Raw genomic sequence first — 16,134 nt, 5'->3', positions numbered from 1 at the left:
TGGATGGACGAGCCCAAAGGGTTGTGATGAATGGAGTTAAATCCAGTTGGCAGCGGGTCACAAGTGGTGTTCCACAGGGCTCAGTTTTGGGGCCAGTTCTCTTTAATATCTTTATCAATGATCTGGATGAGGGGATCGAGTGCACCCTCAGCAAGTTCGCAGATGACACCAAGTTGGGAGGGAGGGTTGATCTGCTTGAGGGTAGGAAGGCTCTACAGAGGGATCTGGACAGGCTGGATCGATGGACTGAGGCCAATTGTATGAGGTTCAACAAGGCCAAGTGCCGGGTCCTGCACTTGGGTCACAACAACCCCATGCAGCGCCACAGGCTTGGGGAAGAGTGGCTGGAAAGCTGCCCGGCAGAGAAAGACCTGGGGGTGCTGGTCGACAGCCGGCTGAATACGAGCCAGCAGTGTGCCCAGGTGGCCAAGAAGGCCAACGGCATCCTGGCCTGTATCAGAAATAGTGTGGCCAGCAGGAGCAGGGAGGTGATCCTCCCCCTGTACTGGGCAATGGTGAGGCCGCACTTCGAGTCCTGTGTTCAGTTTTGGGCCCCTCACTACAGGAAAGACATGGAGGTGCTGGAGCGTGTCCAGAGAAGGGCAACCAAGCTGGTGAGGGGCCTGGAGCACAAGTCTTGTGAGGAGCAGCTGAGGGAACTGGGGCTGTTTAGTCTGGAGAAGAGGAGGCTGAGGGGAGACCTTATTGCTCTCTACAACTGCCTGAAGGGGGGTTGTAGTGAGGTGGGTGCTGGTCTCTTCTATCAAGTAACTAGGGTTAGGATGAGAGGAAATGGCTTCAAGTTGCAGCAAGGGAGATTTAGGTTGGATATTAGGAAAAATTTCTTTCCTGAGGGGGTTGTCAGGTATTGGAACAGGCTGCCCAGGGCAGTGGTGGAGTCACCATCCCTGCAGGTATTCAAAAAGTGCATAGACAAGGCACTTCAGGACATGGTTTAGTGGGCATGGTTGATGGTTGGACTCAATGATCTTAAAGGTCTTCTCCAACCTGAATGATTCTATGATTTCCTCTGGCTGGATCTTTCAATTACCTCACTACTGTACAGATTCTGTGTGTCCAGAGGGATGAGCTCAGCTGATGAGATCACCAGAACTTTCTCGCAATTTTTTATTTCTTTTTCCTGTGTTTTCACAAAACCAATGAAGTGTTATTATTTCTGAGATGCTTCTCCAAATCTCAGCTGCAAATGGCTAACATGGTCCAAAATTTAAAGAAAGAGAGGATAGCGAAGCATTACACAAAGACACAATTTCTCAAGCAAAGCAAGGCTGGAAAAATATTGGCAAAAATAAATAAAAAAGCAAACAGACTAGCTGTTCAACTCCTCAATAATACAAACACAAAAAGATTTCTAATCTAGTTCTCCCACTAGTTCCCTGTCTGAACTGCAGGTCATTCTCCCTCTCAAAAATTTCATTCTTCTACTTGTAAAAAGAGGATAACAAGGTCAGCCTTTGTAATCTGGTTCAAAATCAATTGATGAATAGAACTATTTAAAAGTTATAACACAGAGCTCAGGAAGTCAAATATAATACAACAGAAGTGAGCATCTGCCCAACAGCTCCCATGCAAAACAGTCTGTAACAAAAAATCAAGCAAATTAAGATTTATATGTTCTTTTTGTTTCCAGTGCAAATTACAAAGTAATATTCATGCAGATTACACATTTTTTAAAACAGAAAAGTTCTAAAATTATTAATTTTACCTCTTTGCCTTTAGTATCTCCATTTTCAATCCATTCAACAGTTACACTTTCATTATCTTCATTTAGGGATGTTACCATAGCCTGGTGAATTCGGCCTGGAACGCAAACACAAATGATCATTTACTAACTGGTGGAAAAATGTTCCAGAAGTTATTTTCATCCCTGCACTGAGACACGCAGAGAGAGGCAGGAAGAAGAGGGTTAAAAAAAATGAGGTGATAAACAGAAGATGCCTGGCCACACACTGTGAAGTGGCTCAGACCTGATCTGCCAGCAGAGGCTGTAATGGGGCAGTCAGCATACAAGTGAAAAGCTCAATGAACAGAAAACCAAGAGGTAAGTAAACAAAACACCACATGAAAGCCACACCACTTAGACTCTCTTCTCTTGAGAGAAGAAAATCCCAAAACCACAAGTCTCCAATGGGCAGTAAAGTCTCCTGAGATGCGCTCCACAAAGGCTTGTTTGCCCCCCTTCTCTAGGCTGATACAACATTACACGTCCCAACGCAGGAGTGAAGCCCTCTGAAATTGTATTCTGATATCCATTTCTTATGGGCATCCAATCAGTTGGTAATTCAACTAAAATTAAACTGCCTGCTAAAATAACACAAATCATCATTTTAAAAACACTTGCTTACACAGACAGCTGAGCTGGAGTTAAGGTGCCATTGCTTTGACTTCCTCAGTGAAAGACCCAAAGCCAGCAAGCCCCCCTAAAGTACCATAAAACCAGTAAACTTTCAGTAGGAATAAGGATTTTTTTTCTTAAATAATAGTTTACTACAATTTTTTGTGTCTTATTTCCTATGTACAGTAGCAAGGAGCAATTGGAAGAGCAGAGCAGCCGTGCAATGACACAAAAGGACCGAGACTCAGGTGTCACATTGATTTCACATCTGTGCTTTGCCAAAAGAGTACCCAGAATTGGGATTCCTAAAGCAGAGTCCAATGCAACTGCTCCTCTAACACCCTCCTTTAACAAGCCATACCACGAACAAGCAATCCCTCACGCCAGCCACCCTCCAGGTGCCCCAAGGGCTACGTGCAGCTCCCAAAGCACGAGCAGCTGTCCTGGAGCATTCTGTGCATATGCTGCGGCTGCCGGGCACCTGCTAGGGCTGAAACACACCGTGGTCCTTACACATCCCTCTGCTCTGGTCCGGGTCTCCTCCACCTTGCACCTTCTCTTCTCCTTTACTAAAGCTCCCAGCTCCCCAAATTCACTCCAGTTTTCTCCTCCGCTGATTGTTTCAAACTTCTGTTTTAGCCATTTCAGTCTTCATTTGAGTTTTCCAAAGTTAATTTTTTTACACAGTCTAAGACCCTAGGGCCTATTGAGGGACAGAAAGGAAGAAAAACCTTAACTGGTATTCCAAATGATCTCACCCAATGGCACAAGTAACAAATGTATACTGTTAATATTTCTTTTATTCACACCTAGTTAAAATTAAGCAAGAAGAGAGACTATGGGGAAGCATCATGTACACAGCAAATCTGTGTACTCCAATATAAACTGCAGAGGAAGAGACTAACTGAAATTCAGGCAAAGCATAGCACTTGGGGGCTTACAGAGCAGGCAGCACCCCTGGGCAGCACTGCTTTCACATCCGTGGTGCTCACCTCACCAGCAACATATATCATATATGCATTTACAACCTCCACGCTTGTCCTTGCCCAAAGCGTAAAACTCACTCCACCACTAAGGAAGGTTAAGTAGTCTTTTAACTAAAAAAAAAAAAAAAAAGCCTCCCCCTTTTCTTCACTTGTTCCTTCCCTCCAGCATTTCACTAGGTTTTATTTCCCTGGCCTGTGTTTTGCCTGAACAAACCCTTCCATTTGTGCTTCCCAAGCACCAATCTCCCAGGCACTACAGCTGTGTGCTCTGCAGGGACAGTCCAGCCTGCATTCCTCACTAAGGTGCTGCCAGGGACCACCACCATACTCTCCCCTCCATGCATGGGCGCTCCTCCATTTCCCCTTGCCCAAAGGACATTATGTAGGCACGCATCCTGCCCTCAGGACCCTGCCCAAATTCTGCTGGTCCCTGGGCTGAAGCAGACCCACTGAGCATGATGCTCTCGTACCTTATTTCCTTGGATGAGCATTTTTGTGCAAGCTTTCTTTATGCAAGGTCCTCAATACAACTCTCCATTAATTTTTCTGCATTTAATAACCTCTAGGGACTTAATTTTGTGCAAGAACACTCCATTGTAGAACTGTTTCAGTTAGCTGTCTGGTCCATCAGCAAAGTAGCAACAGATGCCACTGTCTTCCTTTAGCAGTGCCACTCCTGCCACTTCTACAAAGAGCGTGCTGGGACCTGTCATAGTTTAACCCCAGCCAGCAACTAAGCACCACGCAGCTGCTCGTTCACTCCCCACCCACCCAGTGGGATGGGAGAGAGAGAATTGGGAAAAAAAGTAAAACTCATGGGTTGAGATAAGAGCAGTTTAATAGGACAGAAAGGAAGAAAATAATAATGATAATAAAATGACAATAACTAAAATAAAAGAATTGGAATATACAAAAAAAGTGATGCACAACACAACTGCGCACCACTTACTGACCGATGCCCAGTTAGTTCCCAAGCAACAATTTGCACAAACCCCCTCCCCTACCCAGGCCAACTCGCCCCAGTTTACATACTGGGCATGACACCACATGGTATGGAATACCCCTTTGGCCTGTTCGGGTCAGCTGTCCTGGCTGTGTCTCCCCTCCCAACTTCTTGTGCCCCTCCAGCCTCCTCGCTGGCAGGGCAGCATGAGAAGCTGAAAAGCCCTTGACTTAGTGTAAGCACTGCTCAACAACAACTAAAACATCAGTGTGTTATCGACATTATTCTCATACTGAACCCAAAACTTAACACTATACCAGCTACCAGAAAGAAAACTAACTCTATTCCAGACAAAACCCAACAGGACCACAAGAACAGAAACCGTGGGAACTGGAAGACTCCTCAAGCTTACATTGGTATAATCTTCTGCTACTATTTTAAGGCTTGGTCCAGCTGTCAATCCAAAATCAAGAGAAAAACAGTACATGAAAAATGTAAGTTTAGTGAAACATTTTCTATACAATATTATGATAATCTTTAGTATGTTACCAAATTCTATATATTTTGAAGAAAAGCACTATTCACAGCTGAAACCTATGACACTGTATTAGTCACAGAGCCATCATATAAAACCTATTACCTGCTCCTGTGCTCTATTACTTTTGACAGAGAACAAATAATAATTTTAAAAGTTTTAATCTTTGCCATAACAAGTGAAAGGAGATCAAAGCAGGCTGATGAATGAATAGAAAATACCAAACTCTCTCACAAACACAGTAAGCCAGTGTGCCGTAACAAAAGAATCACAATAAACCTTCCATCTCTGTGCCAGATTTCATCTGTTCCCTGGCCAAGAAAGTCAGGACTGAATAAAAAAGAACACTAACAAAAAGAAAAGTTATGTCCATCTTCCAAATATTCTCAGCTTAAATAGAAAATGTATAATATAATGTTTAAACTGGCAATGTACCCATACAATTTGTTCCTAAAAATTCTTTGTGTTACTGAAAGTTTACATGCTATTGAAGTGCCAGAAAGCACATTTACATCTTTACAATTGCCTCTTGCTCTCTGCAAACAGTATTCCATTATATTTTTCTAGTACACAGCTGAATACAGCAGCTGTGAAATTCAGGAATGCCAGCAACCAATTAGGCTGGCATAAACTTCGTCTAGCATATAAAGCAAGACCAAGCTGCAAATGCTAAAGCGTAAGAGCCAAATCAATCTGCAGAGAGTGGTTGAAGGCAATGTCCCTGATTTCTGGTGCATTTTCTAGAGCTGGTATCAAAATCTGAAATGCAAACATGTCCATGTAAACACAAACATGCATTACAACAAACTGAAAAAGGAACAAGTGATTCAAGAAAGACTATCTTCGCACACATCTCAAAAACAAAAGAAGAAAGTAGAGCCATAGTGCTGATAAACCAACTCTTCACTCGGTGTTTCTTTAATTTCTAGTGCCTCTCCTTACATGATTAGAATTCACATCACAGGCAAAACTTTTTCTGGGAAGTCGTTCCATTGCTATACGGCTCAAAACTAATGGAGAAGTTATTTGAAATGGCTATTATTTGTGTAAAGATGTTCTGTCATACAACATGTGGCATCTGGCTTTTCTCCTACTGACTAAAGCATGAAGAAAATATTGCTGCAAATACAGGAAAATAACACGAACATATGTAAAGCCAATACTTTACCATTACCTTAAATACACATTACAATATTCTCACCCTAATTGATACAAGTGAAGAACATCAACTCTCCAATCCCTCTCTTCCTAGTCATCTGATGAACATTTGACAAACAGAAGAAAGCAAGCATAAATACCTGCAGAAATAGCAGATAAATCCCCTCTATTGTAGGAGTTCTTAGGGTAGCTGTTGGTGCAGAACAACGTTCAGGAAGCAGCAGCAAAAGCAAATAACCAGGGCTAAATCAAACATTTTACTAATCTTCAATCTAGGTAGCAGTGCCAACTGATCGCAAATACCAAGCTGTACTTAGATCCTTACCTCTAAGCAAACCAAACATTATTTACCTGCAAAACTTCTCCAAACCACCACAACTCTGAAGCAGTGATCAACGACAGTACTAAAACCATGTTTTTTTCATCTTCTTAATATTTTCAGAAATGTAAGTTATCAGTATTAAATATGGGTGGTGTTTTCTAAAATTACAGTCTGGTCTACAGCACTGGCTGACATGTAACTCAAACCCCTTTGCACTCTCCCAAATGACTCAAGAAATAAAGCTGGAAAAAGACCACAGTATTCCCCACCCTTCCACATAACTACAAGTGCACCCGCCCCAATGGACTGTACTCACACATCTCATGCAAAAGTTTTGTGAAGTCTTAGAAATACCTTTGAGCCATAATAAATAAAAATTTACACACAGGCTCTGGATCAGGTTATGGAGAAGAAAGGTTCACAATTTCCACTATGACCCTCTCATTCCTCCCCCCCAAAAAATGTAGCAGAACTCTGCCTGGCAGCATTACGCTACGACCAGCATACAGTTGTTTAAGTCTGGTTTGGGTTTGTGTGGTGGGGTTTTGGTAGTGGGGGAGGGGCTGGAGGGTGGCTCTTGTGAGAAGCTGCTCAAAGCTTCCCTGGATCCAAGTCAGACCAGGGCTGAGCCCATCAGTGACAGTGGTAGCACCTCTGGGAGAACAGATTTAAGAGGGGAATCTGCAGGGTGGGAGGAGAATGGAATGTGAGAGAAACCCCTCTGCAGACAGCAAGGTCAGTGAAGAAGGAGGGAGAGGAGGGGATGCCCCTGCAGCCCGTGGTGAGACGTCAGGCTGTCCCCCCCCAGCCCATGGAGGGGAGTGGGGGAGCAGATGCCCACCTGCAGCCCGGGGACAAGCCCACGCCAGAGCAGGGGGATGCCCCCAAAGATGGCCGTGACTCTATGGGAAAGCCCGCGCTGGAGCAGTCTGTGCCTGAAGGACTGCAGCCCATGGAAAGGACCCACGCTGGAGCAGTTCATGGAGAACTGCAGCCTGTGGGAAGGACCCACATTGGAGAAGTTTGTGAAGGACTGTCTTCTGTGGGAGGAACCCCACGCTGGAGCAGGGAAAGAGTGAGGAGTCCTCTCCCTGGGGAGGAAGGAGCGGCAGAGACAACGTGTGATGGACTGACCACAACCCCCATTCCCCATCCCCCTGTGCTGCTGGGAGGGGGAGGAGGTAGAGAAAATTGGGAGTGGAGTTGAGCCTGGGAAAGAGGGCGGGGTGGGGGAAAGGTGTTTTAAGATTTGGTTTTACCTCCCATTATCCTGTTTTGATTTTAGTGATAGTAAATGACATTGATTTTGGTTTTTTCCCCAAGTTGAGTCTGGTTTTCACCCGAGACCATAACTGGTGAGTGATCCCTCCCTGTCCTTGTCTCGACCCATGAGCTCTTCTTTATATTTTCTCCTCCTCATCCCACCGAGGCCGGAGGAGTGAGCGAGCAGCTGCCTGGTGCTTAGCTGCTGGCTGGGCTTAAACCATGACAAAGGCTTGTCAGCTCAAACCGAGGCAATTATTTTTAGCAGGTCCAGACTATAGCAATGTTAACAGACCCAACTTTCGGTAAAGGAAACTCACAGCTTATGCTACATCCTCTGAACTTGCCACTTCTTTAGGAGCACAAATGTGTTATATTAGCCTAGGCAGTAGTCCATCAGACCAGCACTCAGCTTTTCTAAGTGCATCAACAGTAGATGTCTCATAGATGAATGCAAAAATATACTACAACTTAACATCTGCTACAGACTCTTGCTGATGACCACTGCAACAGAAGCTACCCATCCCTTAAATGATTATAACAGGCATTTGTGAAATTATCATGCTTTTTCTGATCATGTTCATGAGGTACTAACATGAATGTTATCTCATCTAGAGACACCTGGGCAGGACTGACCTTCACCATCTGCCACTTGATACTCAAAATTGCGAAAATCTGAACTTTCTTCACTCTCTTTTAAAAGTAATACAAACCCCAAGTTACATGTACACACACACAAAAAAAAAAGTTTAGAAGAAACATGAGGCTGCAAATACAGCCATTGCATTTACCAGAATTACCATGGTCCAGAAAATTGTCTCCTGCCTACAGGCTCCAATCCTGGTGACTCTGGTGGAAGGGCTCTTGTGGCGCGTTGACCCTGGTTGGATGCCAGGCGCCCACCAAAGCCGCTCTATCACTCCCCCTCCTCAGCTGGGGGGGAGAAAATATAACAAAAGGCTCGTGGGTCAAGATAAGGACATTTTAATACAGTGATAGCAAAGGTTGCGCGCGCAAAAGCAAAGAAAAAAACAAATGATGTTATTCTCTACTTCCCATCAGCAGGCGATGTCTAGCCACTTCTCGGGAAGCAGGGCTTCAGTACGCGTAGTGGTTGCTCCGGAAGACAAAATGCCCCCCCTCTGTCTCCCTTTACTTAGCTTTTATATCTGAGCTGACGTCATATGGTATGGAATATCTGTTTGGTTAGTTTAGGTCAGCTGTCCTGATTGTGTCCCCTCCCAAGATCTTGCCCTGCCCCAGCCTGCCATTGAGGGGAGGGCAAAAATGTTGGGGAGACAGCCTTGATGCTGTGGGAGCACTGCTCAGCAGTAGCCAAAACACTGGTGTGTTATCAACACCTTTCTAGCTACTGATGCAGGGCACAGTGCTATGAGGGCTGCTGTGGGGAGTATTAACTCCATCTCAGCCAGACCCAATACAGCTCTCCTGCTCTCACATTGCTCAGGGAGGTAAAAAATAATCCTCTATTCACTGAACAATGCCCATACCAAACTTCAAGGGAAAAATCCCAAGGAAAAAGAGAATTCCAGGCTAATGTCTCCAGCAATATCAACTATGGCAACATCCCTATTCAGGCAACCCGCACTTGTCATGGTCCTCGTGCTACACAGAAGTCCTGCTGCTAATCCCCCAAGGAAAAACTGGCAGTTACTAGTGACAGATGTTTCTTTCACCACAACACTAAACATATTTGATTTTATTTTGTTTCAAAGTTTCATTTATCCACAAACAAGGAGCCTTTTATTTTCTTTGTATCTACCACAGTTATGCTTTAGTTTTGTTTTACTTCATCATGTAGATTTATTTTGGTTTTGCCAGTCTTTCTTATCGTCTTATCTGTTACCTTAGTTAATACTGTTATCACACTGTCAAATGTGTCACTAAAGATACACAGTACCTGCCATATTTCTAAAGCAAGTTCTTAAATATTAAAAAAAAATATAATTTTAATTAAAGATATATTTTAATATTTTTTGTGAATGATCCCTAGCTACCAAGTCATTTTGTTTTATTCTCTAAATTATCATAGCAATACCCAAGTTCTTCAAATGACAAGCATGCTACAACCACATTTTATGATCTCTATGAACCTCTACAATGTTAACAGACAGGGATTTTGCAAACAGAAGCTAGTATTAGCCAAATAAAGTTTCCCATATCTGCCTGTATATTTTAGCATCAAATTAAAATCCACCTTAATCTACTCTTGCCCAATCTAGAAAGCTACCAAACTCAGAAAAATCCCCATCTAAGATATGTACCTAATTTCTGTGCAAAAACCAATCAAACGTAGTGCTTTAGAAAAACAAAGTTCACAGATCTTACTGACAATCCACTCATAAATGAGGAGGGGTGAAAAAAACAACACATAGACATGCCACTGAACTGTGTATTATATTGAGCTTCAAAATACAAACAGCCCATTTAATGTCCCTCACACAGCAAACAGGACACAAATGACTACGGTTGCCCTTGCATTCAACCAAAAGCCCCTCCACGTCGAACCACTACATTATAATTTGCCATGCTTAGTCTAGCTGAACTTGTTAACTGTCCATACTGACGAACCTTCTCTAAAGCAGTTACCTAAAGCTGCATCACAGCGCTACTGTCACAGTTTTTGCTTCTCTAATAATTGCCACATCTCTAATCTTTTCACATTGTGATTCATTGGGTTTTTCTGCTGACCTTTCATTATGCAAGTGAATCTCTAAAGTTTTCCTTTACATTCAAAACAAGTTTCCTGTGGTTTCCCCAGTTAGAGGAACACTTTGGTTTCTTACTTCCCTTCAAGGCAGGCCCAGTTTCTTTTGGGGGTGGGGAGGTAATACTCTTTTAAGCACATTTCAAAGGGCATTATTTTACATTAGTGAGCTCCTCCTAAAACATCTTCCCTTTATTTGCTTTCAGAAGCTTCAATTGCCAGTGAAATCAATGGCAGTCATCCCACTGGCTTCACAAAAGGTTGTCAACAGCATCTCACCACCATAGCATTTGGAAGCTACAGCTACATATTGCATCTGGAGGTGAAAGAATGAGAAAGGAGACTTGTTTCTAAAGCAGCTCAATTCATGCAGAAGTATCACATCATGATGGCCAACAGATGCACTGACATTTAGGTATTTATCAGCAAGTTATCTCAGCTGTACTGTGCTGTACAGTCATCCTATCGCTTTTAAGAGTGGATAAGTTCTCCACATATAACTTAGCCACAGAAAGAGGTATTTTTGGAAGGAAGCACCTGTCCAATCATATCTAATACATACTACTGTTAAGTCCCCTAGAAACCTTTCAATAAACTGAACACATTTTACCTTTATGTTACTAAGTGGTCTGCCTCTGCTATTCACCCGAGGAAGCTGCACTAGCACCTTGCTGTCAACATATACCAACTATTTACAGATTACATTTGTTCACACTCATTTAGTACTCTGTGCTTTCTTTTATGGCTTGTACAAACACACCTGTACAAGAAGAGTGAGCCTATCTCTACATGTTTCAGTATTTTAGGAGTATCTCCTTTTCCAACACTGTGAAGGAGGACAAGGTGCAATATCCCACAGAAGCTCCAGACTGCCTTCCACAGGAGCACTCACTGCCAAGTAACAGTAATTCTGAAACTGCACTCACTTTTCCCCATGTCACTTCACCCTGGTAGTCCACGCTTATTTTGTGATTAACTAGAATATCAAGGTTTTTCTCCTGCCATTTACAGTTTATGATCTCCCAATCTATAGCAAAAGCACATTTACTTTGTGCCATGTTTTACCCCAATTGTTTCATTCTGTACTTCCTAGTCTTCCTGCATGATACACATCTCCACAGAGATGATACGCCCAGTCTAGTATAGTAATGAAGTTTCCCAAAAACAATGTTACTTTCTGTGTTATGACCAGGAATGAATAACTGTAATGGATGGGAAAAAACAGCCAGCCAGTCCCAAAACTGGTTGCAGAAGGCACACTATTAAGTAGACATTACCAGGTACACTATCATCACCTGTCTTAAATACAATACCATTCTTGTATTAAACTTCATCTGACTCATTTTTCATACTCTATGAAACATTTTACTGAAATTCAGAGAAACTCATGGCTGACCTTCATAAGGGGTCAATACCGGTAATGCTGTACAAAGCCTCTTCCATACTGACGCCCCAGCAGGGCCAAGCTCAGGTCAGCTCAGCCCACGCGCAGCTCCAGGATTCAGTGCCGCATTTACCGGCTTCACCTCTAGGACTCTAGTTTGGGACACAGAGACTAGAAGCACTTCAACATCTGTCCTCCACTGTTCACTACTAATTTTAGTGGAGGCACTTTAAATTCCTAGAATGCTTTTATTAGATTTGTAACTTTTCCCCTTGTTTTAGTGCAAAATCAAGCAGGATGAGCTGTAATCACTTCCGAAATCAATGTTAATGTGACGGCTAACTGCTCCATGACCTAAAATACTCTTATTCAGTTATGCTGGTTTTGTGGTTGGGGTATGGCAACAGTCTTTCTTTTTTTGATGGGAAGGGAAGGCAACTATGTGTGACAGATCACAGGATCTATCACTTGCTGTCAAGTTCGATTGTGTCGTGCTGTTACTGAAACATGGCATAACCCATGACAAACCTTCTGATTCCCAAGCAGCAAGCAGTACAAAGTTGTAATAGAAAAACCTCAAGTCCTGAAGATCACCATCATGCGTTTTTTCCAGACCACACCATGTACAGAAACCCTAAGACAACTGGTACAGGTGGGTTCATGTACACAACAACCCTGAGACAGCACCTTTCATAGCACATTGCTCACAACTACAGCACTTAGTGCTCAACCCCAGTCCCTCAGTTATGCCTATGGTAGGAAGTAGCATACTGCGACAGGAGCAGATCTGCAGAGCAAAGCAGGTGGTGCTGGGGATCAGACATTCATACCCCATATTTTGGAGGGGACTGGTGGGGGTCAGTGCCACAGACTGAATACCCCTTGTTGGACAGTATCGTGTACATATCTGGAGTGTACTCTCCAGCTAAATTTCATCCTAAAGGAATTTAGTGCGCTCTGAGGCCACTTTCAAAGCAAACTAAAGCAAAGCACAAGGACATAAGGGATGAGCAGAAGACACGTCCAAAGTCCATTTTTGATCTGAACTGAAATCCTTCTACAGGTGCATCCCTGTGGTCCCAAGTTGCAAGCCTAGAGCCCTAAGACCTCTTAAATTTTTTTTTATGGTTATTCACCTTAACCTACGCAAAAGTGAGAAAACCACATTGCAGCCTCCCACTATGATGTTTTTAGAGCATGAACTGCATGCCCAGAGACACGCACAAGAATATGAAAGTGTGATGCTTACTAAAATGCAGAAGGACCGTCTGAGCAGTGATAGCCAAAATAATGCAGTTCAGGTCTCTCCTCAAGAACCAGTCAAGGAATTTTAGGTTCTCTGTAGGAGGCAGGTCATCTGGTTCACTCCAGATAAAAGCCTGGAAGAGTGAGCTAGCACATGTGCAGTGAGAATGCTCATGGTACGGGGACGCTAGACTAAAATGAGGTGCAAGATAAATTCACAATCAGAACAGTCCAAACCGTGAAATACTCTAATCCTCTGTACAGGAAGATTACATACAAAGACATGCTAATGAAGAAGGGCACTAGGAAAGTGAAGCACTGTTCTCATTTATGATATAGGCCTTTCAGATCATTAGCTAGAAACTTACACATCACCTTCCAGCCTGGTGTTCTGTTACACTCTGAATTACACCGAATCTGGGATCTGATCCTTTGGCAAGACAGCTTTTTGAGTAGTCAGATGCCATGACTTCAAAAGGGCCTCTAAAAATAAGGGAGTACACAAAAAGGTGGCAGATGATCTTAAACTTAGACAAAAGAAAGATAATGCACCCAGAGAAAAATAATCTATATTACAGGTACAGAATGCGGAAACTGGAACTAGAAGTTACAAGTCAAGTAAGAGATCCTTAAGCTAACACTTACAGTTCCCTAAAAACATCAACTCAACATGCAGCTGCAACAACAAAAAAAAGCCAGTAAAATATAAAAGCAAGTGTCATTTTCAAACTATAAATAAAACTTTGGTACACCCACACCTCAAGTACTGTGGCACTAGTCTTCACACCTCAAAAAAGATGTAGCAGAATTAGAGGGGGTAAAGAGAAAGACAACTAAGAAGATGAAGAAGGGAATGAAGATATTAAGGTGGGTAAGACTGCTCACTTTTGAGGAAAATACTGCAGGTGGATTTGGTTGTGCTTTACAACCATAAAAGGACAAAATGAGCAGAAACTGTTATCCACCAAATCCTGCAACACTGAAGCTGGAAGCAGTCTCTTAAGGCATATCACTTTCAGGCAGATAAAAGTAGTAATGTACTTTTCTATACAACAAGCAGGGAACTTCCCAATCTTGCTTCCACAAGAGGTTGTGAAGGCAGACAGTGTAAGTTGGGTCAGAAGTGAATTCAATAAATTCACAGACAATAGGTCCATAAATGGATATTTAATAGGACTAGGCAGACCCATACTTTTAATATCTCAGATATAATTCTGGATGCTGGGGGAAGACAAAGACTTCAGACAGTGGCAAGGCTGACCTGCTTTCCCTAAATAACCTCTCCTACCGCTGTTAGGCTAGATGAACCATTAGTCTGATCCACTGGGGTACTTGATTTTCTGTAAAAGTCTTATAGAGAGGGGAAAAAAGTTTTTGTTTGCTTTCCATAAAGTAATCTTCATTTTGTCATATATTCACATATCAATCTCCCGTCCAAAGTGTATAAAAAGCTCAAATCAAAACAACAATAATCTATCCATTTTCAAAATTCCTGCAAGGTTTTCCAGTGATGGTCCTTTTCATGGCCCACATGAACCCCCTCCAGTTCTCGGATTTAAAGAAGATTAAGCCATCAGAGCTGCAAACTTTATTCAAATGAGAACAAGACGTTAATGTATGCCATGATAGTATTTTCTGTCCTCTACCACATTTTTCTTTTACTGCCACTGCATAAGTGAAGGTTTTCATTCATTTCCTAGTAATGACATTCACATCTTTCCTATGAGTTGACAACTTGTAAACAAGTTGCAGGAATAGTTCAATGTCTTCTTATATAGATTTTTTTTTAGTTTTGTAAAACTGAACAGAATTTGACATCTTTTTGCATATTTATTCAGCAGTTCCCTGGAGTCCTTCAGGACAATCTTGCAGGCAGCTTCTTTAAAATCTTTTAAAACTGCTTCTGAAAGTTCCTCTCTACAATACTTTGTTATATACTTTTGCAGATCAAAGTCCTCTGTGTTCAGTATACATTTCAATATAGTTATGGTATGTAGGAGCAAAATTGATTCAGTCAAGTATCTCTTTCAAACAGCACTGGGGTTTAGTAGTTGCTTAAATTTTTTTAGCAACAGGATTTAAGACTGTGGTGGATTCAAACAGTGTGGTGAATACCCTCTGCCAAAAGATTGAAATGACTTGGCCAGTATTCTCTCTCCCTTCCCCCTTTCTCATTTTGCTTTTTCCTTGAATAAATGTCAGAGACCTCCTTTTCATTATTTCCTCTACTTTCTTTGAAGCTGACAATAGCTGCCTAGAAACAATAGCTGCCCACATGACACAGAAAATTTCTACCAGCACCTTCTGTAGATGTTTTCAAATGGTACCATTTGCCTTTCATGACCTACAGTGTCAAATAGTGTTTTGTTGTTTCGGTGGGGTTTTTTTCATTTCCCTTACTTTACAGTATTACCTTTAGTAAGAATATTTACCATTACTTAATTTATTACAGAGCTACCAACTGTTGCTCCTTGTTAGAAGTCAGAAGCCTTTATTCTCGTACAAGTTTAAAGCCTGTATTTTTCCCTTATCTTAGGTAGGTTCTAAAAGCTCAAACCAACAAGAAAAGTTTAAGTAATATTTTAAGTCTTCTCTGTGTTTGAAGAAAGCTTGCTGTAACTTAAAAATCATCAGGTTGTGATTTATATTCCCCTCATTTATCACCACCTGAATTCCTATCCTATTAAAACGTCAAAATTAACTGGGAACTTCAATTCATAAAAGTATAGAAGAACATGCAAACATAACTCAAAATTGAATCAGAAACTTAGAGTGTTCCAAAATTTAAGCATGCATGTGCTTTTCAAACTGAATTCATTTCCACTGCCCTCTTTCTAGAGCCAGAGATCCTCATCAACACATCATTATGCATGCCTGCTTCTGTAGCAAATACTTTTATAGATCAGTTGGAAATACACTTCAAACTCCTTATGTAGTTCAGCCACAAGGGGAAAGTAAGACATTTTAGTGACTGCAAAATGCACAGCACTGTGCAACAAAAATTCTAGAGCCAAACTCAGCAAGGGCACAAGTATACTACACACCTTGCTTCCAAAGAGAAAGTTTTAAACAAAGCCCATGCTCCACCACCCTTCACTCACACAGTGTGTTCACCCATTGAAGGCAACTCTTAACATACTATGCTGTAAGTAAAAGAAGAGACTGAAAATACTTACACTTCTGATACCTGGGATTACACAGAGCTGCCAGTGCC

At 42.1% G+C, this 16,134-nt stretch overlaps 1 protein-coding gene across 4 annotated transcripts in view; it reads right to left on the bottom strand.

Moving 5' to 3' along the window:
* KIF2A (kinesin family member 2A) overlaps positions 1-16,134 on the bottom strand; it is a 60,592-nt gene that overhangs the window by 35,083 nt on the left and 9,375 nt on the right. For 3 of the 4 annotated variants that reach the window (XM_075019788.1, XM_075019785.1, XM_075019786.1), the window contains exon 2: positions 1,727-1,821. In XM_075019788.1, the coding sequence (XP_074875889.1) occupies positions 1,727-1,821 (95 nt within the window). Of the gene's footprint in view, positions 1-1,726; positions 1,822-2,869; positions 2,889-16,134 lie in introns of those variants that run through there. The other variant, XM_075019787.1, reaches the window with a different exon arrangement.

The sequence above is a fragment of the Buteo buteo genome, chromosome Z (genome assembly GCF_964188355.1).
Source record: "Buteo buteo chromosome Z, bButBut1.hap1.1, whole genome shotgun sequence".
Classification (NCBI taxonomy): Eukaryota; Metazoa; Chordata; class Aves; order Accipitriformes; family Accipitridae; genus Buteo; species Buteo buteo.
Note: the sequence above shows the minus strand (reverse complement) of the source record. Positions and strands in the feature narration are given on the sequence as shown.